The 25046-nt window shown below is 42.7% G+C and overlaps 1 protein-coding gene across 2 annotated transcripts; it reads right to left on the bottom strand.

The window, feature by feature from the left end:
- Positions 1 to 679: 679 nt before the first annotated feature.
- Positions 680 to 24726, bottom strand: fdft1 (farnesyl-diphosphate farnesyltransferase 1). 2 transcript variants are annotated; one of them, XM_084330202.1, is made up of 8 exons: positions 24502 to 24726; positions 21909 to 22006; positions 17639 to 17822; positions 16896 to 17024; positions 12729 to 12920; positions 7609 to 7785; positions 5398 to 5550; positions 680 to 3716 (listed from the first exon to the last, which is right to left on the bottom strand). In XM_084330202.1, exons 1-8 carry the CDS (start codon positions 24598 to 24600, stop codon positions 3495 to 3497), a joined length of 1254 nt encoding a protein of 417 aa, XP_084186328.1. In that variant the 5' UTR covers positions 24601 to 24726; the 3' UTR covers positions 680 to 3494. The 2 variants fall into 2 exon arrangements, with proteins under 2 accessions (XP_084186328.1, XP_084186327.1); XM_084330201.1 differs by lacking the exon at positions 24502 to 24726 and having other exon boundaries at positions 21909 to 22355.
- Between the last annotated feature and the right edge of the window lie 320 nt (positions 24727 to 25046).

Raw genomic sequence — 25046 nt, 5'->3', positions numbered from 1 at the left:
TTAAAAAACAATCCGATTCGACAATGTTGACTGCAAACAAGTCATGATACGCGATGGCCAGATTAGACACATAAGACATAGTTTATGCGTTTGCAAATATGAGCTCTATCATTGAAGTGGGTGGTGGCAAGGAAGCACTAAATCGTGCCCCGAGCTCCGGCATTGAAAGTGTTAATGTAGCCTAATCAACCATTAATAATAGGACACCTGCGTGGAGGAGTGATCCATAATAGTTCAAAGTCCCAGTGAATATCAACACTTATGGAATGCCTCTTGTCCAATCAAATTACTTGGTTGGAACTAAATGATATATAGTGAATATAATTGTTGTTAATCTTAAATGCCTTAAAATCCCATTTTTTCATAAATGGTTGTAACTTAATCCCCCGCCCCCCAAACACAATTCTAGGGACATTGCATTGACACACACACCAAAAGGAGAGGGAAGAAAATAAAAGAACATAGCGACCTTGGAACAAGCTGTGTGCGCTTGACTCAGCTGTGCCTCAGTGTTTATGACAATAATTTTACAGCCTAGAATCTATCAAACTCTGCCCTCTCAGCAAAACATATCCCATGATGCACCTCAAAACAAACTGCAAACCCAACAACAACTCGTGACGCTAAACGAGTCACGAATCAACTTTCAACACACATGGGGCTGTTTTGATCTCTTTATTATAATTATTTTTTTTATAATGTACAAATCCCCCCCAAGAAATCTCACATTACATAGCAATGTTGATTATTAGTTGTGCTTTGGTTTTGCACAGGTTACTTACTCTAACTATAGCCTCTCTCTACTCAACCAAAGCTGTAAGGACACTTTTAGCTAGCAGTCCAGTCTCATCACCCGTCTGCGTTCCACGCAGAGTGAATCCCGACGATTAATGTGTATCCTCGCTCTTTTGCCTAAATTTTTTTTAATAGTCCTTGACAATAATAAACAGTGTTGGAATTCTATCATTTGTGCTTCAGCGATTGCCTCCATCAAGATAAACGTTTGGGATATGGTTGGTTCCAGGGACGTGCAGAGAGCACTTCAGGGGGCGGGGCAAAGGCTCAAATGGTAAAAGGAGCTTCCGTCTGTAGCGCCACACACAGAGGTGTACTAGGGGGTCTCTCGGTAGGATTACGTAGGAATTGACATTGAATGACAAATTTTCTTCACTAAATTACTTGTAATATCAAGAGTTACTAGGAAGAGGAAGGCCACCCATGGCAAGATTGTATAACTTGTAGCTATTGGACTTTTCGTGTGCAATTTTTTTTTATATCACTCGTCTCAAACCCCGCCCTCTTCTCTTGATTCTCCAATCACAACTGTCACTTCCCTCAGACAAGAGGGAAGCAAGAGTTGTGATTGGAGGATCAATAAAAGATGAATGTGGGGCGCCAGAATGGCGCACCACGTTACTACACTGCATACCTACGCGGTCGACCCGGGTTCGTCTCCCGAACCCGACATACATTTGCTGCATGTCTTTCCCCCCATATCTTCTCCCGACCTTCCTTCCTCTCTCTCTGCTCTCTGTCGGTCATGTCTGACCAGGAAAAAAAACTGTAAAAATGCTAATGGTAAAAGTATAGCGTATTGTCTTCCAAAATTGGCCGGTATGTTTACAGGTGAAGTATTAACCTCTGCATTTCTCTCTCCTCTCAGCCTAGCGACTAGACTGCTTGAATGTTATACAGACAAGTAATAATATATATAGTATTCTTCTGATAATACTAGTCATTTTACTACTCAAAGGTTTAGTATTATTTTCTTAATTTCTTTTTTTGGGGATTTGTTCAAACTTGATTTTGGGACAAAGTGACAGTCCTTCTAGAGACTTTTATAAACTTGTGTTTTTAGAAGGTCAGAATTGGTGATAATTCTGTAGCACACCTGGTATGATAAAAATAAAAACATTTGAAAAGAGAAAATTAAAAGGAAAGAAAAATTGTGAACTCCTGATACATTTCCCCCTGTCTATAACAGGGTCAAAACAACAATTGTTGAACAAATAAACAAACCTAAACATCACTCAAATCAACATAGAATCAAACTGGGGGGAAAGTCCTGAATAGTTGCGAGTGTTGCAGATGACACGGACAGATAGAAACCACACAACAATGTGCATCTTTGAAAACGGTGTACTCGGAAGCAAGATGGACTTCTAAAAAGGGGTGATTTCGGTTATTTTTCTATCTAGACCCTGTTTTTCTATTACCCATTGATTCCGACCAAACTCGTGACAGTTGTAAGTGACTACTATGGAGTGAGCTGTGTTCGCCGGACCCTCGAGCATGTTTAACCATCCAATTACCCACTGCATTTGGAGCGGGAAAAAATACGATTTCTAATTTTAGCCCATCAAATCCAAATGATATCTCATTATATCATCATTCTCATCTTTAGTTATTCTTGTTTTGGCAAGAAAGTGGTTACTTTCAGGGAACAAGAAAAGAAAAATGGTCAAATGTCAATAGTCTCTCTAGACAGAACAATACACACCGATTTCTCCTGGCAGGGTTTTCAGTTGCTGTTTATTGCATATTGAATCATCAAGTTTTCCTTATCAGTTCTGAAGTAATGCAGTAACTACAAAATAATTTTCAGACACATTGTACACATATTTGGTGGCTTTTGAGGACAAAGTTGCACGGTTGGGAGTTAATTAACCCTTTAGTTATCCATTTTAAACCCTTTTGAGCCCTGTTTTTATGTTTGGGGACAACGGATGGAAACTAGCCTCGTGCTAAATCCGGCAATTTTTACACTCCAGTGTTCATTAATTTTCCAAATAAACAAATTGAAAAAAGACCTATTTTACCTTATTTCTTAGCACTCGCTTTTGTAATTTTTTTTGTATTGTGTGATTTTGTGTGAAGGGCGGACTAGCAAAATAAGATTTTCATTGTACGCCAAACTGTCTGTTTAACTGTGCACATGACAATAAACAATCTTGCATCTTGAATCTTAATTCCAGTCTATCTAATGACTTTAGACAGACTTTGACGTTAAAGAAAGCTGCCGGCCAACTTGAGCCACCCAGCAAACACAACTCACTCAATAGTAGCCTGACCCACAAGATCTTTATTGGAATCTACAAATCCATACGACGCCAGGAAAGATGATGGAACAAAAAGAATGTCTAGGTTGAAAATAACCCTAATAATCCTTTAACAAACACCAGCTTGCTACCAGCACCAGTGCCCCTCCTATACAGGCTGTGTCACAAAGTGGATCAGAAGAGGAAATACAAGCGACAGGTGCTTCAGGTCCGCGCGCCCCCAGAGACAAAAGAGAACCACACCTTTATGAAGGAGAGGGGGGGGGGGGGGGAGGGGGAAGAGGGGCTTCTCAAGTCAGTCAGTGTAGCCCAGGAAGGTGAGGTTGAGCGGGGCTAAGAGGGTGAGGGTTCAGACGAAGGGAGAACCACACCTCTATGAAAGGAAGGGGCTTCTCAGTCTCAGTGTGCCCCAGGAAGGGTGAGGTGGAGTGGGGCTCAGTGTCCGTCCCCGGTGCCCTGTGCCTGGGCCGCCGTGGTGCTGAGGTACTGCCAGCTGACAGCTGCCAGCAGCATGGCGGCGGAGAGGTACATGGGGGAGAGGTGGTGGGTCCTGGAGGGCACGGTGGACTGGGACAGGGGCGACTTCTCTCGGATCAGCGCCAGGACGCGCAGGGTGCTTTCCCGCGAGGGGTCCGTGAGCGAGACCTTCTGTAATATCTGTGTAGAGACGAGAAGAGAGAATCAAAGGATTACACAAAGTCTTTATTGAACCGAATACGAATAGATAATAATAATAATTAGGAATGTCCGATATTATTGGCCGATATTGGCATTCAAATGTAATATTGGACATTATCGGTTTAAAAAAATATATATATATATAATTAATTTGTTTTTTTTTTACATTTATTTAACCTTTATTTACCCAGGCAAGCAAGTAAGAACAAAGCTCCAGACTAACTTTTTACATTTTGTTTTTGGGATTCGAACATTCGCCAGGGTTTTTCGAACGGATGTTCGAACCATCGTTTTTAATCATGCAAACAATTGGCTCCTAATAGGGAGGTGTAGTCTGACGTCACTTTGGACCGCCTGCGAGGTCCACCCGTATAGGGATTTATCTTTGGGGAAATGGATTATCGGCTATTGTAACAATTCTACCTCATGAACATTTGGAAAGCTTTCCATTTTTGCACAAAATTAGTTCCCTTCTATCACTAACATTATTTGTTAAGCATTTTTGGTTGAAATAAAATGCAGCGATTTTTTTTTATATTTTTTTTTACAATTAATTGCGAATATTTTCATGTTGAGCTATAGATTGTGGATGAATATGCACAGAAAGGTACACCATGCAAATGTTGATGGTTTATTTGTTTTAAACGAGACGATTTAGAAATGGGTAAATACATTGTGTTTTCAAGATGGTGGACCGGCCAGAAACAGCAATCATGTAACCACTACACCTCCCTATACTAATAGTCTTTCGGGTATTTAATTTAGAAAAATAGCCACTTCCGCCCGTGCCTCAACCCAGCGTACTGTCGAGTCTTGACTAGCAAAGTTTAGGCACATAGCGCACATTTCTGCGGTTGAGTAGTAGTAACTACTTACTGGTCACGGGAGGCTTGAATAACGTTTGAATGATAATCCATTTTGTGAATACATTTGTTGAAACAGCTTTGTTGGCCGCCGGCTCCTGCTATCTTAACGTTAGCTAAAGCTAAAGGGCTGCGCCCTAACGTTACATAGCTTAATTAACGTGTATAACATACCTGTGTAACGTTAAGCAGTTTGTGTTCCGCTGGGAAAGCATCACTGCATACACTTTGTTTAATCCAAACGTCCATTCGGAAACGTTGTATTATGAAACCAGTATGAGACGCTGTTTTTATCGTTTCAATGCTCACATGGCTATTTTGTTTATCCCATCATTCAGCGAATAATAATGGAGGGTGATGATCAGAGCCAATCAGAGGCAGATCTGGGCTGGTCTTTGCATGATGCACGTGTTATAGCCAATCAAAGGCAGAGATAAATTTTTTTTGAACGCACATGGCCACGGGGGAAAAAGACGCTAAACACACACACATACACACAGACAACCTGCTGGGAGCTGGGAGCACCAGTGCGACCTCCTTCACCACCACTGGTAGCACCCAACCTTGGGCTACGCAGGCTCAATGGCTGCCATACACTGACACACGTCACACTACACAATGGCTGAACGGCTCAGGAGACAGGGATTGATATCAGCCAATTAAGGGGAAGGGATGATTAGGTGGCCTTGATGACACATAAAAAAATATTCAAATATTGATTTAGAATTCGAACGCCAACGTTATGAATGAAGCTTCGAACTATTCGGTACAGTCCTAACACACCCACCCCCCCCTACCTCTTGGCTGTACTGGGTGATGATGCTCTGTACGGCGCTCATGTTGGTTGCTTCCATCATGAGTGTGACAGCCTGTCCCTTCCTGATCTTCACGACTCGCTGGAAGACCGACGGGTTGTTGTAACAGGCTGCCAGGGTGGCTATCGCCATCACCTGGACAAAAGAAGAATAACACACAGTCAGCTCTAAAATGTACAGTATATACAAGCATGAAGATTGAGCAGATGAAAATAAATAAATGTATGTATTTCTTTTTTTTAAACGATACTTGGCAATACCGTTGTGGTTTGTTTGACCCGTGAGATATAAACACGATTTTCACATCAATATTTGTTTTTGTATAATATATATATATATATATATAATATATATTATTCGTTTGTCTGCGGCGGGTGTGAGCTGGGTAGTGTAGTTTTATGAAATTTAGACATCCATCGAAAGCCCTGGGTCTCCTCTTTCTTAGGACTACAACGATTTCATGGTGGCTTCCTGTCCTCGCATCTAAATCATCCGTTTTCCGGTGCAATGCGCAGAGATTTCTATAAGCTCATATTTCGCTAATAACACTTAAAATCATTGGTAAACAAATGTAGTGCTGAGAATATACACTTGGACTGCTGTTTTTTTTTTAATAGGGTTAGGGTCTGTCCTCTTGGCTACATATGAAAAAGAAACATAACATCACTTAATACGGACTGTATTGATCTATTTGTGATGTGAAATAAATCTCGACCCGGTACCGGGGCCGATCGGGCTTAAGAGGTTATGGTGCATGCAAGGTCCTAGTGACACAAAATATGATGATCTATGAATGGTTTCAGTGGAATTGTGTTGCTGGGTAAGAGCGTAGACCCACATTTGATTTCCTGTTTGTTATCTTTTCTTAAAAAATTTACAGACTTCAAAGGTTAACGCGTCCCTTTCCAGATAGTAGGCTTGTGTCAGTGTTACCAGTGTTCCTCTGTGTTCAGGCATCATCCACAGAGTACATTACTTGCCCACCACCCCCACCGATATATGCTCCCCCCCCCCCCCCATTTTTATTAAATTTTTCTTGTCCTTTCGGACAAGTTATGTTTTTGTAGGTTTTTATTGATTTTTGCTACCGGGCAGTCCGGTAGAGAGAGAGAGAGAGAGAGAGAGAGAGAGAGAGAGAGAGAGGAGGAATGGGAGATAGATCGGGGAAGACATTCGGCAAAGATCACCGGGTCCGGGAGTCGAACCCGGGTCGGCCGTGTTGCACCGTAGTGCTGTATGCGGTGTGCCACTCTCGGGCACCCCCATAAAAACCCATTTAGTTAATTTTCGCCACCCACTTTAAAATTAAATATACTAATTTGTAAAACACTAAACAAGCATGTAAATCGGACAACGTTATAAACTGAATGTGTCCGCTCAGACGGCAGCTATTTTTTAGGTTTCACTTTGTTTTAACTTCACGTGAAGGAGAAGGAAGTCTCTAGAGACGACACGATATGTTACGCAACGATGGCGGAGGGTTCCGAAATATTTCCGATTAAACCCTGCAGCGGCGAAAGCTCGACTGGAAACGAGCTCAGAGGACCAGTCCGGACCAGCAACGGTATGTTTTTGCGCAGTATATGATCAACGACGTGTCCGTCGATGAACAGATGAACAAATTGATTGATCAAATAAAATATCAAAGTAAGCGTTCTAGAGATATGAGAGTGTCATTGTTTAAAATGTTCGGTGTCACCGGTAATACTTGTGTTGTCATGAGTTTATTATTCATGGGAAATTCCACATCACTGTGTGGCAAGCCTAGACAAAAGTAGACAGTCACCGATGTTTTGTAGCGGAAACCTTGAGGTTTTTCTTCTCACAAGAAGAAATAATGACTTACGCATTCCTTTCTGTAGGACCTCTGTTGCCAAATTCTCATTTGTCTATCAAGGTGCAGTGATGTGGAATGATATAAAAAATCGAACAGAAACATGTTCCACGTTAAATACATTTAAAAGCAAGCTTAAAAAAAACTACAGATCCTGTGAGTAGTATTTGTGAGTAGTCTTTTCTTTTCAACATTATAATTGTTGTATAATGTTGTATTGTATGTATCTGTATGTGATATGCGGCATGTGTGTTTGCGCATAATGTGTGTGGGGGAGAGAGTTCTTCTTTTACTTATTTTATTCCAGAATGTATGTTTGTAAGTGCAAATAACAATAAACCAATAAACAAATAAAACACCTGTGGGATGGCGCAGAAGTTGAAGACGCTCTGGTTGCGCAGGCGGGACAGGTAGACGAGGACGTCTGGGACGTGGCACAGGGCGTCGGTCACCAGCAGGTTGAGACAAGACAGCGCCGCGTCCAACTTGTCCGGCTCTGCGAAATCCTCCAGGCGCCCCGCAAACTGACTCCACGCCTAGAGAGAGAGAGAGAGAGAGAGAGAGTCGCTGTTTATTCACACAAACGTACATCGTATGATACGTAGTAGAAACTTGTTTATCCAGTCTTCAGATATTCTAGTGGTCAGTTTCCCTCAGCTGTAATCTCCCTGAACTCTGTGCCCCCCCCCCTCCACATTTATATCACATGTGATCCGGCCTACTGGACCCCAACGTGTGGAAACATATGTAAATATGGTAAAACATAATGAAACAAAAAGGTTCACTGTGTGTACCTTCACTGTCTGACATTTTATCACAAAAAACAAATAGCACTTTTATTGATAAAAGTGATCTAGCAGAGGTCAATTAGATAGTCTTGTAAGATTGCTTGTAATTGAGATAAAGTTAACATCTTTAAACACATTTTTTACATGAATTGTTACATGAAAGGCAAGATTGCGTTTTAATTTGAAAATAAACGAATGGACCAGCGGCAAGCGGTCATAATAAGCTATAAATGCAGCGCATGCCCAAGGCATTTGAAAATGACGAGAGAATTTACATATACAAATTTGATTTTCAATTCATTATTATAAGGAACATGAGCATTATTTACATTTAAACATGTCATTTAAATGTTTGTTTCTCAAGGTCTTCGATTATTTTATTTTCAAACGGCAACGGCGGTCTGGTTTTCCGACTAGGATTACCGCAACCTGCCACATCCATCTATCCTGCTAACGGCAAAAGCTGCCAAGCGTTCAGCTTACTTCGCGCACGCGCTCTGTGATTCCCAGTCGTATTCGTGATAGGAAAGTATCTTCTGAGCGCGAGAGTTGGTGGGCAGAAAAGCTGGCTGTGAACTAGCTTATCCGGAGACACGCATGCGCTACACTGCAGTCTAGTAGCTAGTTACTGTAAGTGCACTTGTCTCGTCTTGCTCCCGCCGGCTGCTCACACGTTTCACTTCGTCAATATGAGCAACAATTCGCATATTTCCATATAATATATACGTCCTGTGCCGTTTTCAAAAGGATTATTATTGCAAGAGGATGTCCAACTCCCGAACTTGGCATCACAAGACAGCGAGAAGAGTTTGACCGTGTATTTGCACAGGTAGAGGAACGAGAGAACCCAGCTAAGAGGACCAGAGGAGATTCTGCTGACAAAAATGCTGCTTATCGAGATCTTTATTTCAAAGTGTTGGACATTATTGATTTCCAAATGCAGAATAATAATAATAATAAATGTATTTTATATAGCGCCTTACATAAGGTAAGCGCTTTACATACATTACGGTATATGGACAAACACAGTACATGGACAAACACAAACAGACAGCTTAGAGACAAGACAGAGAGAAAATTCAAATAAATAATAATACTAAAATATGGGTGTGTACAGATGTGAAAATGTAAGTGATGCAGGGGTTTGGGGGTCAGGAGTGTGGGTAGGGATGGGAATCGAAAACCGGTTCCAGTTGGGAGCCGGTTCCTAATTGTCCGATTCTTGGAATCGCATGCCTCTGTGACTATCGATTCCTCCATCGATGCCATGTTTTTCCGACAGTTGCGCATTTCAAAACAATACGCGTTAGCATGTAGCCATGGCAGACTATTTGATTCCTTACGCTCGAAATTGCCTGGGTTTTGGTCATATGCTCCCGAAATGCTCCCGCTGTTTGACTGTTTCTAAGTGCAGTGATTGAAAACTACTCGAATGCTTTAGAACCGAGTCATTCATTTAATGAATGACTCGGTGGCAACAGCCACGGAGCTAGCGCTGGCTAACTCTAGCTGGCGCTAGCTGACGCTGGCTAATCAGGCTCATACAGACACACAGAGAGAGATAACAGCTGACAGCAGGTAGTACAGGTACAAATAAAAAAAAAAGGGTGGGGGCTGTTGTGTAAACCTTGTACTCTTTAGTTCACATATAATAAGAGACGGAGGGTTGACTGTTTACTAGTAGGTACCGTGCAACATACAAACATGTCCGTGTAGCAACACGAGCCCATAGCTTACAGGACATGGGCCCGGGGAGGGAGCTCTGTGTGTGTGTGTGTGTGTGTGTGTGTGTGTGCACGCGCTGGTGTTCTGAAAGACCAGAGACAGAGAAGTCAGAGGAATAACGACCTGTTGAATGCAACTACGGTTCAATAGATTCAAATTAGTTTAAGATATTGAACTGTAGTTACATTCAACAGGTCGTTATTCAATAGATTAAATTAGTTTAAGAATAAAAAAAATTAAAAAAATCTTTTAAGAGAATCTCAAATACATTATTTTATTTAAGTGTAGGCTATATTTAATTTTTTTTGTTTACAGTTTTTGTATTTTTCTGACATGGGGGCTCAACAATAAATGACAATCAGAAATGTCAAGTTGCATGTTGTTATTCTAACCAGCTTAGTTCTGTTGCATTTCCAATATATGTAGGTAAACCATAAAGCAGGAATCGATAAATAATCGAATCGATAAGGGAATCGAATCGATAAAATCTTATCAATTCCCATGCAAGATTGAACAGGTGGGTTTTGAGGTGGGACTTAAATGTTTCTACAGATGGGGCTTCTTTGATGTGTAATGGGAGTTGATTCCAGAGTCGCGGAGCAGAGGAGGAGAATGATTTGTTTTCTGTGGACTTAAGGCGGTAGTGTGGTGTGCTCAGAAGGGATAAGTTGGATGAGCGGAGTGAGCGGGAGGGAGTGTAGTGTTGAAGGAGGTTGTAGATGTAATCAGGTGCTAGGGAGTGGAGGGCTTTGTAAGTGAGGAGACAGATCTTAAAGTCAATCCTATACTTGACAGGGAGCCAGTGAAGTGAGGAGAGGACAGGTGTGATGTGGGAGAATTTGGGGCAGCGGGTGATGATGCGGTCTGAGCTCTGAGGTGTTCTGAGCTAGTTGAAGTTCATGGAGGGATTTAGATGTTGAGCCAATGAGTAATGCATTACAGTAATCTAGACGGGAGAAGATGAGGGCATGAACCAGCTTTTCAGTGTCGGCGGGGGACAGTAGTGGTCTAATGCGTGAAATGTTCCTGAGGTGAAAGTAGCATGTCTTGGTGATGTTGTTGATGTGTGGTGGTGAAGCGGCTTTCATCTCTGGAGAAGATGGAGTTTCTTGGGCTATTGGACTTTTCTAAATAGAATTTTATTTTATCGCAGAATTCACAAAGAAGGATCGGAGGATGGACTTCATGTATAAATAAGGTGCGTATTTTTTCGTCCGTGCGTGCTGGGGGGGGGGGGGGGGGGGGGGGGGCACGACGAGGTAGCATGCCCAGCTTCAAAGGACAGTAATACCTTCTGTCAAATTGCTATTTCTTCATTGACAGACAAGACAGTGCTGCATAACGTCTCCCCCCCCCCCATGCACACAATACATCCGTTCACACCCTCCTGATCTCATGTTGCCATAACTAGGGTTGGGCACCGAGAACTAAGTTCCTAACTTCCAGTTCTGGAACCGGAAGTAACATGTTTGCATTTCGATTCTTAAAAAAAAAATTACATTGTTAATTAATACCCTAGTTACAGTACAGCAACCAAATTAAACTGTATCAAGTCAACTGACAATGTGAATAGTATGAAAAATAATAAAGATTTTTCAACAAAAAAAGAAACTCCTGCGAAATAAGCTGTGACCTGTTTTGACCTGCACCTCAAAGAATCGAAATGGAGAATCGGAACCGGAATCGTTCAAATCCAAACGATGCCCAACCCTAGCCATAACGCCTAGCCTAGGTGGTATGAAACACACATGCTAGAGCAAATACATTAACCCTTTCACTGCCACACTACAGAAGGTTAACCCTTTCCTATCGGTTACCGTCGGTAGTATGATAGTAAAGGGTTAACCTTCGGTTAACCTGCTGTTGTGTGGCAGTGAAAGGGTTAACCTTCTGTGTATTGTCACAGTGAAAGGGTTAACACTTTGAGTGCCACGGACGCGATTTGTCGTTAGTTCATGCTGCCAGTTGAGTGCCACCAACGACATAGCGTTCGTTTGTCGTATTTTTTTTAAATTTATTTATTTGAATTAATATTTCATCAATCGAGCCTCACGCTAGTGTTGCAGACTCTCTCTGAGCTCAATTGGGAAAATACCGCCCCCTATCGTCTCTCCCTGTGTAACTGCACCCCATTGGTTTAGACTGATGGGGTTTTACAGTACCCAACGCTGAATCAATAAACGCGATCGATATTTGGAATGGCGATCAGGAATTGGAATAATCTTTTTGGATAACATCTGATCTGAGGTAAGCAATTTATTTTACCAGTCTTGGGGTAATCGGATCTGTTTTGACCTATATATCAGCGTGTGCCATATGTGTGTGTGTGTGTGTGTGTGTGTGTGTGTGTGTGTGTGTGTGTGTGTGTAGATTGTCAGGTTCATCATCCATGCGAGTCTGTAACTTTGGTTGCCATTGTCAATTTGGGCACGATTGTATCGGAATAATCCGACAATGTACAAGTGCACTGATAATATTTGTGTCCTTTAAACATTGTCTTTATGTGGACATAAATAAAGATTCTAAATGTGTGTGTGTGTGCGTTGATCAGGAAATGAGAATATATTTTTCAGATAGCTTCTATAGCGTGCATAAATACACATATACTATCGATAATCTAGCGTTTATTTGAAAACGATATAAATAGGCCGAAAAATTACAACGTTTTTTGTGTATGCCAGAATATTCCAGTAAAGGGTGTTTATCACGGAATCTATATATTTTCCTGAAAAACGAGGGCTTTTCAAAATGCTATAAAACGGAAATGAACCGATTAAAAAACAATCCGTCTCGACAATGTTGACTGCAATGTTCATTGATAAACGACGGGCAGATTAGACACATAGCTATAATTTAAGACAGAGATTATGCGTTCACAACGCTATCATTGAAGTGGGTGGTGGCATTCAACAGTGTTTTACAAGTGGCAACCAAAGTGTTAAGCTCCCGAACAACAGCAGTAGTACCTCTTGTGGCCAGAAGGCGCGCCCGTCCTCCACGTCCTCCAGGTAGTCTCGGATGATGTTGGTCTTCTGGAGGAACAGGCCCATGGAGTTGGCCAGCTCCGTGTCGCGGCCCACCTCGGGGTCCTCCAGCTGGGACGCAGAGAACAGCTGAGACAGGCCGACGCCCACCAGCCCCGCCACGTAGTGACAGTACTGCGGAGGGGGAGAACCAATCAGAAACAGCTGAGACAGAGGCCGACGCCCACCGGCCCCCCCACGTAGTGACAGGGAGAATCAATCAGAAACCGCTCCAATCAGGAACCACTCCAAACGCGTGATTTTTTTTCATAACCGCAGTTTGCGAAGACGCTCTCTGATTGGCTAGCCCGCGTACAGCGAAGACCCTCTCTGATTGGTTTAGCTCCCAAGGGCTCTGGGATAGAAATGTCCCAGACTGCTCTAGTCTACCGGTCACAGGGTATGAAGGTATAATCAAAATCCATACCGTAGCGCAAATTCATACCTTTTATACCGTCCACCCCTAACTCTAAGCATAACCCACTTCGAAAGAGGGCCAAAGCATAACCACTTCGAAGCAGAGAATATATATGTACAAGGCGGAAGAGCCCTTTGGAGCTAAACCAATCAGAGAGGGTCTTCGCTGTACGCGGGCTAGCCAATCAGAGAGCGTCTTCGCAAACTGCGGCTACGGGGGGGGGGGGGGGAAATCACGCGCTCCAAACGGGCCCAGTGTTTTGCTAACGTCAACAGCTGAGCAGTGGACATCCATGGTCTGGGACCAGATCCAGTACTAATGTGATGGTGCAGCAGTGCTAACCACTGTGCCACTGTTAGCAACACACAGATGTGCAGATATTTCCGGTTCCCGGAAAGTCTGCCATTCAGGATTCACTACTATCAGTGTTTTGCATATAAAATAGATTACACAAACTACTTCTTTCAATGATCATATTCCATTCTAATAATTTCATATTTTTATGACAGTTTTACAATAATAATGCTATGAAGTTATCACATAACGCCAACGAATCATTACTTATAAACGGGTGGTGCTAAATATGATGACAAGAGGATTATTGTATTGGAGAGACTGAATGAATTGATACCCAACTCAACCATTAACCCTCTAAAGTTGAGTGTGACACGACACTAGACATGTTTTGCAAAACATTAAATAACTTTGGAACCGTTTGTGATAAGGACTCACTTTAAATTGTATCTGAATCGAGAGATTCTCCTCTAAGTGTATCTCTTCGTCACTGGCTGGCAGTGCATAGAAGTACGCCCTATAATCTTGAAATATCTAGATTGGTTGTTTTCTCTTTCGAATGGCGACTACACCTAATCTGCTGTATCTATCTATCTATATCTATATCTGTAGCCAATGGAAATGCTAGAAATGGTCACGTGGGCTAAGAGAACCAGAGGAAAATTCCTATTGTTTCTCTATAGTCCAGTATATATATATATCTATATTTGTCTGAATATACCTGCATATATAATCCTTCTGTATACCTACTTATACACCTACATATAACCCATATAACTCTGTATGATAGCATGTAGAATAATGCTGTATACATATATTTATTCTTACAGTATATAATATATATCTATCCACATCTGTCTGTACATACCTGCTAGGGGTGTAACGGTACACAAAATCCACGGTTCGGTACATACCTCGGTTTTGAAGCCACGGTTCGGTATTATTTTCGGTACAGTTTAATTAAAAAAAAATTGCTTTTCATTTATCTATTTATTTAACTGTATTAAACAATATACCGTACTTTTCGCACTATAAGCCGCACCTGAATATAAGCCGCAGCAGCTAAATTGAATGATGTGTACATATATAAGCCGCACTGGACTAATAAGCCGCAGGTGTTTTAATGTTTAATTACCATATGTAAGGGTTCGTGCACAGCGGGGATGGTCGGGAAAGAGATGGCTGTTTGAAGAAGCTCCCATTTATTAACATTTTTGTTTAAACAGGAACGATAGCCAGTTAGCAGTGCCGGGTACAGTAGGTAGCAACGTTAGCTCTCATAACGACAGCCAGTTAGCAGCGCCGGGTACATATAGGAGCAGTGCCGGGTACATATAGGTAGCAACGTTAGCTAGTTAGCAGCGCCAGGTACATATAGGTAGCAACGTTAGCTAGTTAGCAGCGCCAGGTACATATAGGTAGCAACGTTAGCTCTCATAACGATAGCCAGTTAGCAGTGCCGGGTACATATAGGAGCAGTGCCGGGTACATATAGGTAGCAACGTTAGCTAGTTAGCAGCGCCAGGTACATATAGGTAGCAACGTTAGCTCTCATAACGATAGCCAGTTAGCAGCGCCGGGTACATATAGGTAGCAACGTTAGCCAGTTAGCAGCGCCAGGTACATATAGGTAGCAACGTTAGCCAGTTAGCAGCGCCAGGTACATATTGGTAGCAACGTTAGCCAGTTAGCAGCGCCAGGTACATATAGGTAGCAACGTTAGCCAGTTAGCAGCGCCAGGTACATATAGGTAGCAACGTTAGCCAGTTAGCAGCGCCAGGTACATATAGGTAGCAACGTTAGCCAGTTAGCAGCGCCAGGTACATATAGGTAGCAACGTTAGCCAGTTAGCAGCGCCAGGTACATATAGGTAGCAACGTTAGCCAGTTAGCAGCGCCGGGTAGAATAGAATAGATCTTTATTGTCATTGTTACAGTTGTCACAACGAGATTTAACATACAGCTCATTATAGTAATATTCCACAATTATTACATTGATAGTAATAATGGCACACAGTCATAAATTCACCAACATGCGCATTTGTTATACATGCAGGACTCTTTGAGACAGACGTATGCGTATTACCGCTGCCATGTTTGCCGCGGAGCACCCGGGGGGGGGGGGGGGGGGGGGGGGCTGGGGGTTGACGAGACAGCCTTGGCTCCCCCCTCCAGCACGCATACGAGTTAGCTGCCATCGTGAGGCGCTGGGCCATACACGTAGGAGGGGGGGTGGGGGGGAGGGGGCTGGGGGTCAAGATGTATCCATCAGTGGACCAATTGCATGCTTTTGCAGAGGACAAGAAGCCTTCAGTCGACTCCTTCAGACATTAAGCACCCCTCACAGCCCAAATGGAATGATACATTTTTTTTTTTTTTTTAAAGATTAAAAATATTATACTTTTTATTTTTTTGTCGACCAATGGTCGACTAACAGGACATTTTTGCCAATCATAGTCGACCATCCAAATCCTTAGTCGGGGACAGCCCTAGTAGCAACGTTAGCCAGTTAGCAGCGCCGGGTACATATAGGTAGCAACGTTAGCCAGTTAGCAGCGCCAGGTACATATTGGTAGCAACGTTAGCCAGTTAGCAGCGCCAGGTACATATAGGTAGCAACGTTAGCCAGTTAGCAGCGCCAGGTACATATAGGTAGCAACGTTAGCCAGTTAGCAGCGCCAGGTACATATAGGTAGCAACGTTAGCCAGTTAGCAGCGCCAGGTACATATAGGTAGCAACGTTAGCCAGTTAGCAGCGCCAGGTACATATAGGCAGCAACGTTAGCCAGTTAGCAGCGCCAGGTACATATAGGTAGCAACGTTAGCCAGTTAGCAGCGCCGGGTACATATAGGTAGCAACGTTAGCCAGTTAGCAGCGCCGGGTACATATAGGTAGCAACGATAGCCAGTTAGCCAGCGCTAGCCAGCACCTGCGAAATCGAGTGCCAAACTGATGATATCAGACGTTGATATCAGGAGCTAGATAACATTAGACAACGCCTCATGTATAAATATACTAAAGTGAATAGTTCGTTGACTGGGTCATTTTGTTTAATGCTTCAGTTATGTTGAAAGAGGAGCCCTGAGCTGCTCATAAGCTAGACTCTTGCCGTAATGGTTTGTTGACGTGGTTATGTGAGGCGGAGGAGGAGGGGCAAGGCGTGCACTGCTGCAGCAGATTCTTAGCTACTCCTTCTAGTTACACTGCTGGCCAGTATGACTTACTACCATAGACTCTTTATACCTGTATCACTGTACATATTAAAACAACTCTGGAAATACATCTGATTAGCACTATTAGTAGTAGTCGTTGTACTGTACTTGTGCTGTATAATGACAACACATTTGAATCTAATCTAACTATCCTGCTTCTGTCGTGATGGTAACGAGGTAAATCACCTGGTCCCACTCCTTCATGGACCCCACTTTCTTCTCCAGGAACTCAGCCATCCCCGCCCCCATGCGGTGACAGATGTCCGAGATGACGTCCCTGTATTCCACACCCAGGTTTCTGAATTCCATGGAAATCTGGAGCAAGAGGAAGGAATAAACATGAATAGGACAAATAGCGTACAGTTGAAAGACCTATAAACAGCCATTAATCCACCATGAAAATAATCATTTGTCTCAACTCGTCATTTCAAGTAAATGTTATGCGTTGGCTTTTTGTTGTCATTGTTGAATCAACTAAATAGGAGAGATGTCAACTTGATATTTATTCATTATTTTAGGGCTGACCTCGATTAGTCGAATAATCGATCGAAAGGGGCCGTAGTCGACTGCCAACCTCTTAGTCGAATGCAAAAAAAATTAAAAAGATTATACTGTATATAATATATATATATATTTTTTTTTTAATCATTCTTTCCAAAAGCAAAGAGGCCTAGAAGCGTGGCTAACGCTAATGGCGCACATTCCAGCGAGGCTAACTGCCTAAGAGAACGGGCACAGAGGCACTGAAAGGATTTCACACACTAGACATATCAAGATGTATCCATCTCAGTGGACCAATTGCATGCTTTCGCAGAGGACAAGAAGCCTTCAGTCGACCCCCCACTATACAAATCCTTAGTCGGGGACAGGCCTAAATGATTTACTCAAAAAAAGGTCAAAAGTATTATTTATTTTGACAGCGTACTGACCGCAGGGAAGTCTTCCAGGACCTGCCGGTCCTTCTCCCGGCTCTCCGTGAAGCACCACTCCGCCTGGTACAGGTAGGTGTGGAAGTTGTTCAACATGGGCACCTTCTTCTCCAGGGGAATAGTCATGTCGTCCTCCACGGTGTCCAGCGCCCGCAGCACCAGGTAGAAGATGCATACCGCGTGTCTGAGCGCACACAGACATTGCAAAATTAAATTCAAGGACTTACCCAAGCACTATTTTTCATTTTAAAAGGGCATTTAAAAAAGGATACAATTCACTTTTAAATGCTTTTTTTCTTTTGGAAAAATAATCTGACCCAATATGTATGGCTTAAAACCAATTTTCGACAATTAGTTACACTTAGAACACATTGCAAAATAAAATGTCTTGATTCAGAACTATTTTATCATGGATGAATACAACTTTCAATATGAATGGTTGATTTGATTTGAATTTCAAGGACTTTTTATAGGCCGTTTTCAAGGAAATCCACTTAATCCAGGCATTGAGTTTTTTTTTGTAAAAAAAAATCAAGCACTTTAAGCACTTCAAGGACCTTGTGCGAACCCTGCAGAGATGATGGCCATGATGAGATTTTTTATTATTTGCTTTGTGAAGCACACTACATTGCAAACTTTTGTACAAAAACATGTCAAGGCTCTCTCAGGCTCTCAAACAACATTATGGGAAATACCATCTTCTCCAGAGTCAGACAAGAAGATAGATATCTATGTCCTGGTATCTATCTTCTCGTCTGACGCTGGAGAAAATGGTAAGCGCATTTCCCATCATGTTGGTGGGTTCCTTTAACACTTTCAGTGCCACGAGGTGGCGCCAGAGTTAGCTCTTGAATGCCACCATCGGCGCCAATGTTACGCTTAATATCGCCTAATCTACGTTTTAAATTATGGCTATGTGTCTAATCTGCCCGTCGTTTATCAAAGAATCCTTTTCCAGTCAGTGCTGTCAAGGCAGATTGGTTTTTTATCGCTTCATTTCCGTTTGAGAGCATTTTGAAAAGCACCCGTTTTGAGGTAAAAAAAAAACAGTCCATTCTGGACCATTATTTTTTTTTTATTGGTCTTTTTCCCCCTCCATTTTCCTCCGATTTTCTCCCATCCCAATGTTAGTCGTATGCCAATTCCCAGTCCCTTCCTGATCGCTGCGCACTTACCCCCCACAGTCAGATCATCTGGGAGAGTGGAGGCTACCACGTGCTTCCTCCGACACACGTCCAGCCAATCACCGCTTCTTTTCACCTGGCAGCGCGGATTCTCATTGAGAGGGCGTAGCGTGTGGGAGGACCACACTATCCCCCTCACGTCCAATCCGCGCTTAGCAGGCGCCCCGACCGAACTGTAGGAGTCGCTGTTTACAACGACCCGGACCCACCCCGCCAGCTTCTCCCACCCTCTGATACAGCCAATTGTATCAGTGCAGACGGCCAGCCAAGCTGGTGACAACCCCGGAGCTGTGAGCTGGATTCGAACAGGCGAATCGAGCTCACAGCTCCGGGGCTGGTGACGAACGCAATCTCCGCTCGGCCACCTAACCGCCTCTCATTCTGGACCATTCTATGATAATCGTCTTTTACTGGAATATTCCAGAACGTTGATATTTGTCGGCCTATTTATGAATCGTTTTCAAATAAACGCTAGATGATCAATATTATACGTGCACGCACGCACATTAGAGCCGCGCACGGATAATCGCTGTGTTCATTTCCTCTTGGATCTTTACAGTGAAAGAGATAGAGCCCATTTCACAAAACAGCTTATATCTTCATCAAAATGAGTCTGATTATCCTAACACTGATAACATAGATTCCTTACCTGACATCAGATGGTATCCAACTGGTATATTCCAATTCCTGATCACCATTCGAAAAAATCGATAAGTGTATGGATCCAACGTGTGTACAGTGCAGTACATGATTCCGCGGGTCTCAGAGGCTCCAGAATGAACTGTGATAACCCCGGCTGCATCAGTGGAATCTCGTGAGTGGCTTTCAACATAACTATCGGAAACCCGAGAAAACTCGTGAGTGGCACTGAAAGTGTTAAGCCCGGTACAAGATTTATTTCACGTCATAAATAGATCAATACAGTCCGTATTAAGTAATGTTGAATTTTTTTTTCAAATGTAGCCAAGAGTAAAGACCCTAACGGTTAACCCTATCAAAACAGCAGTCAACGTGTATATTTTCAGCACTACGTTTGTTTACCAATGATTTGAATTGTTATTAGCTAAATATGAGCTTATAAAAATCTCTGTGCATCCCTAACCCATAATAGTGATTATTAATATTATTTAAGTTAAGTTTTGCCATAATCATGTATTTTGCCATAATCAGGTAGCTGAACAAAAAAAATACATTATATATATATATTTATATTAATCATTTTCAGCCTTTCGGCATTCGGCCAACTGTTTCCTATTTTCGGTATCGGTTTCGGCCAATAATTTCCCATTCGGTGCATCGCTAGTTTGTAGTTGTTAGTTGTTTGTCCTTACATGAGGGCAAAAGACATACAATAAAAATACAATTGTATACAAAATATATATATAATAATAAATAGGGGACTGGATAATATCAGTGGTTCACATAGATGTGACTAAGAGCACTTACTGTGGAGCTGCCTTGTCATTCGCTAGGTGACTAAAATAGCAAGTATGTCAAGCACTTGGCAACATATTTTGCTGACAGGGGAGCCGCAAAGTGCATGTGTACACTTTACAAACAGTTGTGTCACTTCTGTAAACTGTAGTATGATCTCTAAGATATGAATTATGTAAGATATGCATGATCCTAGAGCAAGTCCTGAGAATACACTGTGCATATTAACCCCTTAAGCCCGGTACAAGATTTATTTCACGTCATAAATAGATCAATACAGTCCGTATTAAGTAATGTTGCATTTTTTTCCTTCAAGTGTAGCCAAGAGTAAAGACCCTAACGGTTAACCCTATCAAAACAGCAGTCAACGTGTATATTTTCAGCACTACGTTTGTTTACCAATGATTTGAAGTGTTATTAGCTAAATATGAGCTTATAAAAATCTCTGTGCATTGCACCGGAAAACGGACGATTTAGCGAGACGCGAGAAGAAGCACTCATGAAATCAGGAGACCCAGCTTTACAACTGCTGCTGTGATGTGAATGCCGTCCATGTTAGTTTACCTTGACATGTTTTTTTTCAAATTCGATGGAGAAGTGCATTAAATAATTTGAATGTAAAAAAAAGTGTCCTCTGTTCTTCAGCGTTGTCTATCGCAGAACACATTCCATTGTGGGCCGAGTGTCTGCTTGGTTTCATTCCAGCCTTGCCTAAACACCAGCTGATGATTTCACTAATTGGCTCACCTGGTGCAATGTGTAGTTACAATGAAAACTTGGCCCACGATGGAATGAGTTTGAGAACCGCTGGTACTCTATCCCTTGCAATACAAAAAAGTTTTTACTTTTACTTTTTAGTACATTTAAAAGTAGAAACTTTTTTTTTAACTTTTACTCAAGTGTTTTTAGCCAGATACTCTGACTTTTACTCAAGTACGATTTTGAGACGGTACCCATACTTTCACTTAAGTATATAACGCCTGGGTACTTTTTACACCCCTGCTAGATACCAAGAACATGCAACTGGCAGTTGCAGAAGTGGAGCAACAATCTTCCATTTACTTACTTCCATTTTCTGATAATATGGCTAGGGCTTAAGAGGTTAATACTACAACTGTGCACATACATCTGATTAGCAGTATTACTCAGTCAGTAGTACTAAAAATATTTATATTGTATATACCCAGTTTAATCACCTGTACATTGTATATATATATATATTACTATTGCACTTTACTGTTACATTTGCACTCTGGTTGGATGCCAAACTTATTTTCGTTTAGTTTACTCTGTTTATTTGATCAGGGACAGTGCATATCAATCAATCAGTTTATACATTTATAAATGAATACAAATTAAATATATGCCAACATTAGCATGGTTGCTATAGTTTTAAGTTGTAGTCCCTGGGCTAGATGTTTAAGCCAGAAAATAAACAGAAAATTGAACAGAACGTTGTACCGTCTGTACTTGTACCTGTATACATTTATTGAATCTAAATCTGATCTGAGAAGCCCAATACATGACATGATGTGATCTCCTTTCCTGCGACGCGCCCCTGACTGTGGCTTTGTTTACAAACTCCAGACCGCGCGCATGGCGACACCGTGCGTCTGAGGACACAGCGGGGAGAAGGAGAAAGGTCATTTTACCGTAACTCTCCGTCTAGCGCTTGGATAACAGCTGCGAAACTCCGACTGGTCTGGTTCAAATACAGGTAGCACGTCCTCAGGCTCTCACTCATGGACTCCTGGCAAGAGAAACAGACAAAGACGGGGTGTCGGTAGGAGGAGGAGGAGGAGGAGACCACGGTTCTGAGCGGCGCGCCGCTGCTGGGGGGGCGGGCGGCCCCACAATAGCCATCCTGCACGCCGCGCAAGAGGCACCGTGCACCGGGCCCGGGGCACCGCGGAGTGGTGGTGGTGGTGACGGAGAGTGAGCGCTTGAACGCCGAGAGAGACACCGGATATTTGCAGCAGGCTCCGGCCATATGAAGTGTATAGTCCTCCTCCTCCCCCAGGCTATACTAACATAGTGATGTTCTTCATCTCACAACAACAAGCCATGTGTTCTGAAGGGCAGCCAGTCGCTCCAAGTGCGCAGGGGTTCAGTTTGTTGTTGTTGAGTCAGGGGTTGAACACTTCGAAGAGGACATTGGACTGAATATGTATAACTACGCTGGTTATTAACACGCATCAAAGTGATATCCCTCCTCGTCGTCTAATAGGCGGTCATAGTCATATATCCACACCCACCCACAAGGTCTGTCACTGTTGCGCGCGGTGGTGCCAAAGGGAGTGGTGCGCGCAGTTTAAACAGCTGCGCACCTCCCACCTCCCACCCCCCCCCTCCCCCCATAACAAATCTATCAGACTTCACTCCACCCTCACCTAACATGTTAAACAAGTGATACTGATTAACTATGTTGCACTGATTTGAGTAGGGTGCGACAGAGAGATAAGGCTATCTTTGTCTATGTCTTTTTTTATCGTGCATATCTTGTGTCTTACCTATTTTTTTTTCTATGCCTATTTTTATTATTGTATTATTGCACAATCGATGCGGGCATGACCACCCGCATTTCACTGTATGCCCTGGTATGTATGTGACAAATAAACCTCTTGATTCTTGATTCTATCTCACACATGCTGTTATGATGACACTTGCATTTACCAAAACGGATTCACAAAGGAACACTTGACTCAACTTGGCTTGTTGTTTCACTATGGCTAGAAAACTCAATACAATAATTAGAGACTTCGTTTTTATCTTCAGGTCACTCAGTCACGACTGCTTCGTGGTGTTGTTGCGTACTTTTTAATACAACAACAAGTCATCTTCCAACACTTTGGTCAAAGCAGAACAGTAGGCCTAGACTACTAGACTAGAGTATAGCACTATGAATTGAAAATGGGGGACCCTGGTGTAAACAAGACAAACTCTGGTCTGCATCCCCTTAACAATCGTGTATTGAGCCGTACTGCATTGTACACATTCTGCAATCTGTTCAATAAAGTTTTCATTCATTCATTCAGAGTATAGCCTACTACACGAGCAACAGTTGTTTGAGGAAGTATTCTGCTGCGTGTCTGCGTGTGGTCTGCTGCCATCTGGTGGCGGTGAGTGGCTACTACATGTTTTATGCCCGTGTCGACCAGACGATGACGGAAGCTCTGACTGCACAACATTCAGAACCCTGGTCTGATCGCATTGATCGATTGATTGATTGATTGATTGAAAATTGTATTAACAGATTGCAGAATGGGTACAATACAGTACAGCTCAATACACACAATTGTTAAGGGGATGCAGACCAGAAAAAGACTTTCGTCTTGTTTACATCAGGGTCCCCCATTTTCAATTCATCATCTCGGTTTTGGCACTGTAGCGCATAATAACCCGCATTGGCAGCTGTTTTATGCAAGAACTGAACTCTCTCCAGTAATGTGTTATTTATTTTTAGCTACTTTGTCCAAACAGTACCCGGTTAAGGTAAGGACCGTAAATATACCAGTGTCTCTCGGTGGTGGTGGGCAGGCATGGATTAACCGGAACGCCTATACGCACACCGCACGGCTTTTCGCAAACTCTCAAAGCTCATTAGGCCTACAGACAGACTACAGTATATAACGGAAAGAATCCCAGCGACCAAGTCAATGGTTATCCCTGCAGCCTATAGCTTCAGCCACCGGCGGCCCTGAGCCAATACAGGAGTGATGATGATGATAGGACTATTGGAGTAATGCCATGCATGATGGTGTTGACATTATTATTTCCATCCACTGATAACGTTGAGAATTGATGTGAACGCAAAGCAACGTACTTATGTTCGCTGCTATAATCCATTGCAATGCAAACGACGCTACACGGTGTATTAAAATGTTCTTAATCATTTACTATGTTAATTAATTACTAATAAATAACAACATAGCCTCTTAATATTTATTGCATTGATATTGGAACATGTGTTTTGAAGGGGTCTTGTGGTGAGAATGTGAGCGGCGATCGGAGCATCAACTAGTAACCACTAACAACCGAACAACAAGCAGCCATGCCTAAAAGTTGCTGTGTTGTGAATTGTTCGGTCAACAAAAAAGACAATCCGGAGATTCGCTTTTCTGTAATCCCTCACATTCTTCTCACCACAAGACCCCCCTCTAATGGACATTACAAAATGGTGCCTATAGTTGTCAATAAATGATGATGTACAACAGTAGGTGGGAGAGAGAAGAGAGAGAGACTCACGTAGTCCAACTTGGGCATCACAGTTCGGCATCCCCCCATCTTAAACTTGAACAGGTTGAATATCTCCTCTGGGTGCCCTAACGATTTCAGGATATCCATGTTGTTGCCTTGTTATTGTTGATGATGATGATGCTTGAGGTGGTGGTGTCCTGTCTGTCTGTGAGCGCTGTTCTCCTCCTCAGAACCCACCGGTATGTTGTCCCCGGCATTCAAGCAGCGCGTCGCAGTCGCAGAAAACCGACAGAGCGACGGAGGAAAGAATCCTTCAATCAAACGCGTCGTCAGATCGACCGACACCTGTGATTGGCTGGAGAGTCATGGGCTCAGCGCTCCGTGGCCAATGGGTGACCGGAGCGTCTGGCGTGATGCCCCGCCCCTGATTGTTTAGGTAAAGCGACACATTCGATTGGCTTACCGTTTCCCCAGCGCCATTCTGAAGTCCATCCGGACTATCGAGTTATGTCATGTATGTTGACAATGACAACCTATACACAGTAATAATATTTGTAGATCTGGTATGTCATTCAATGTCATAAATGTCTAGA

The sequence above is a fragment of the Notolepis coatsorum genome (genome assembly GCF_963971535.1).
Source record: "Notolepis coatsorum genome assembly, chromosome: 15".
Classification (NCBI taxonomy): domain Eukaryota; kingdom Metazoa; phylum Chordata; class Actinopteri; order Aulopiformes; family Paralepididae; genus Notolepis; species Notolepis coatsorum.
Note: the sequence above shows the minus strand (reverse complement) of the source record. Positions and strands in the feature narration are given on the sequence as shown.

What these genes read in the sequence shown, in the direction of transcription:
- fdft1 (XM_084330201.1), bottom strand. Translation starts at nt 22,246, where the DNA reads ATGGCCGGAGCCTGCTGCAAATATCCGGTGTCTCTCTCGGCGTTCAAG. An exon ending in CCATGAAGGAGTGGGACCAG is followed by an intron (nt 12,921 to 16,895) that starts GTGATTTACCTC and finishes CCCCCTCCGCAG; the next exon opens with TACTGTCACTACGTGGCGGG. An exon ending in TCACCCAGTACAGCCAAGAG is followed by an intron (nt 3,717 to 5,397) that starts GTAGGGGGGGGT and finishes GTCTCTACACAG; the next exon opens with ATATTACAGAAGGTCTCGCT.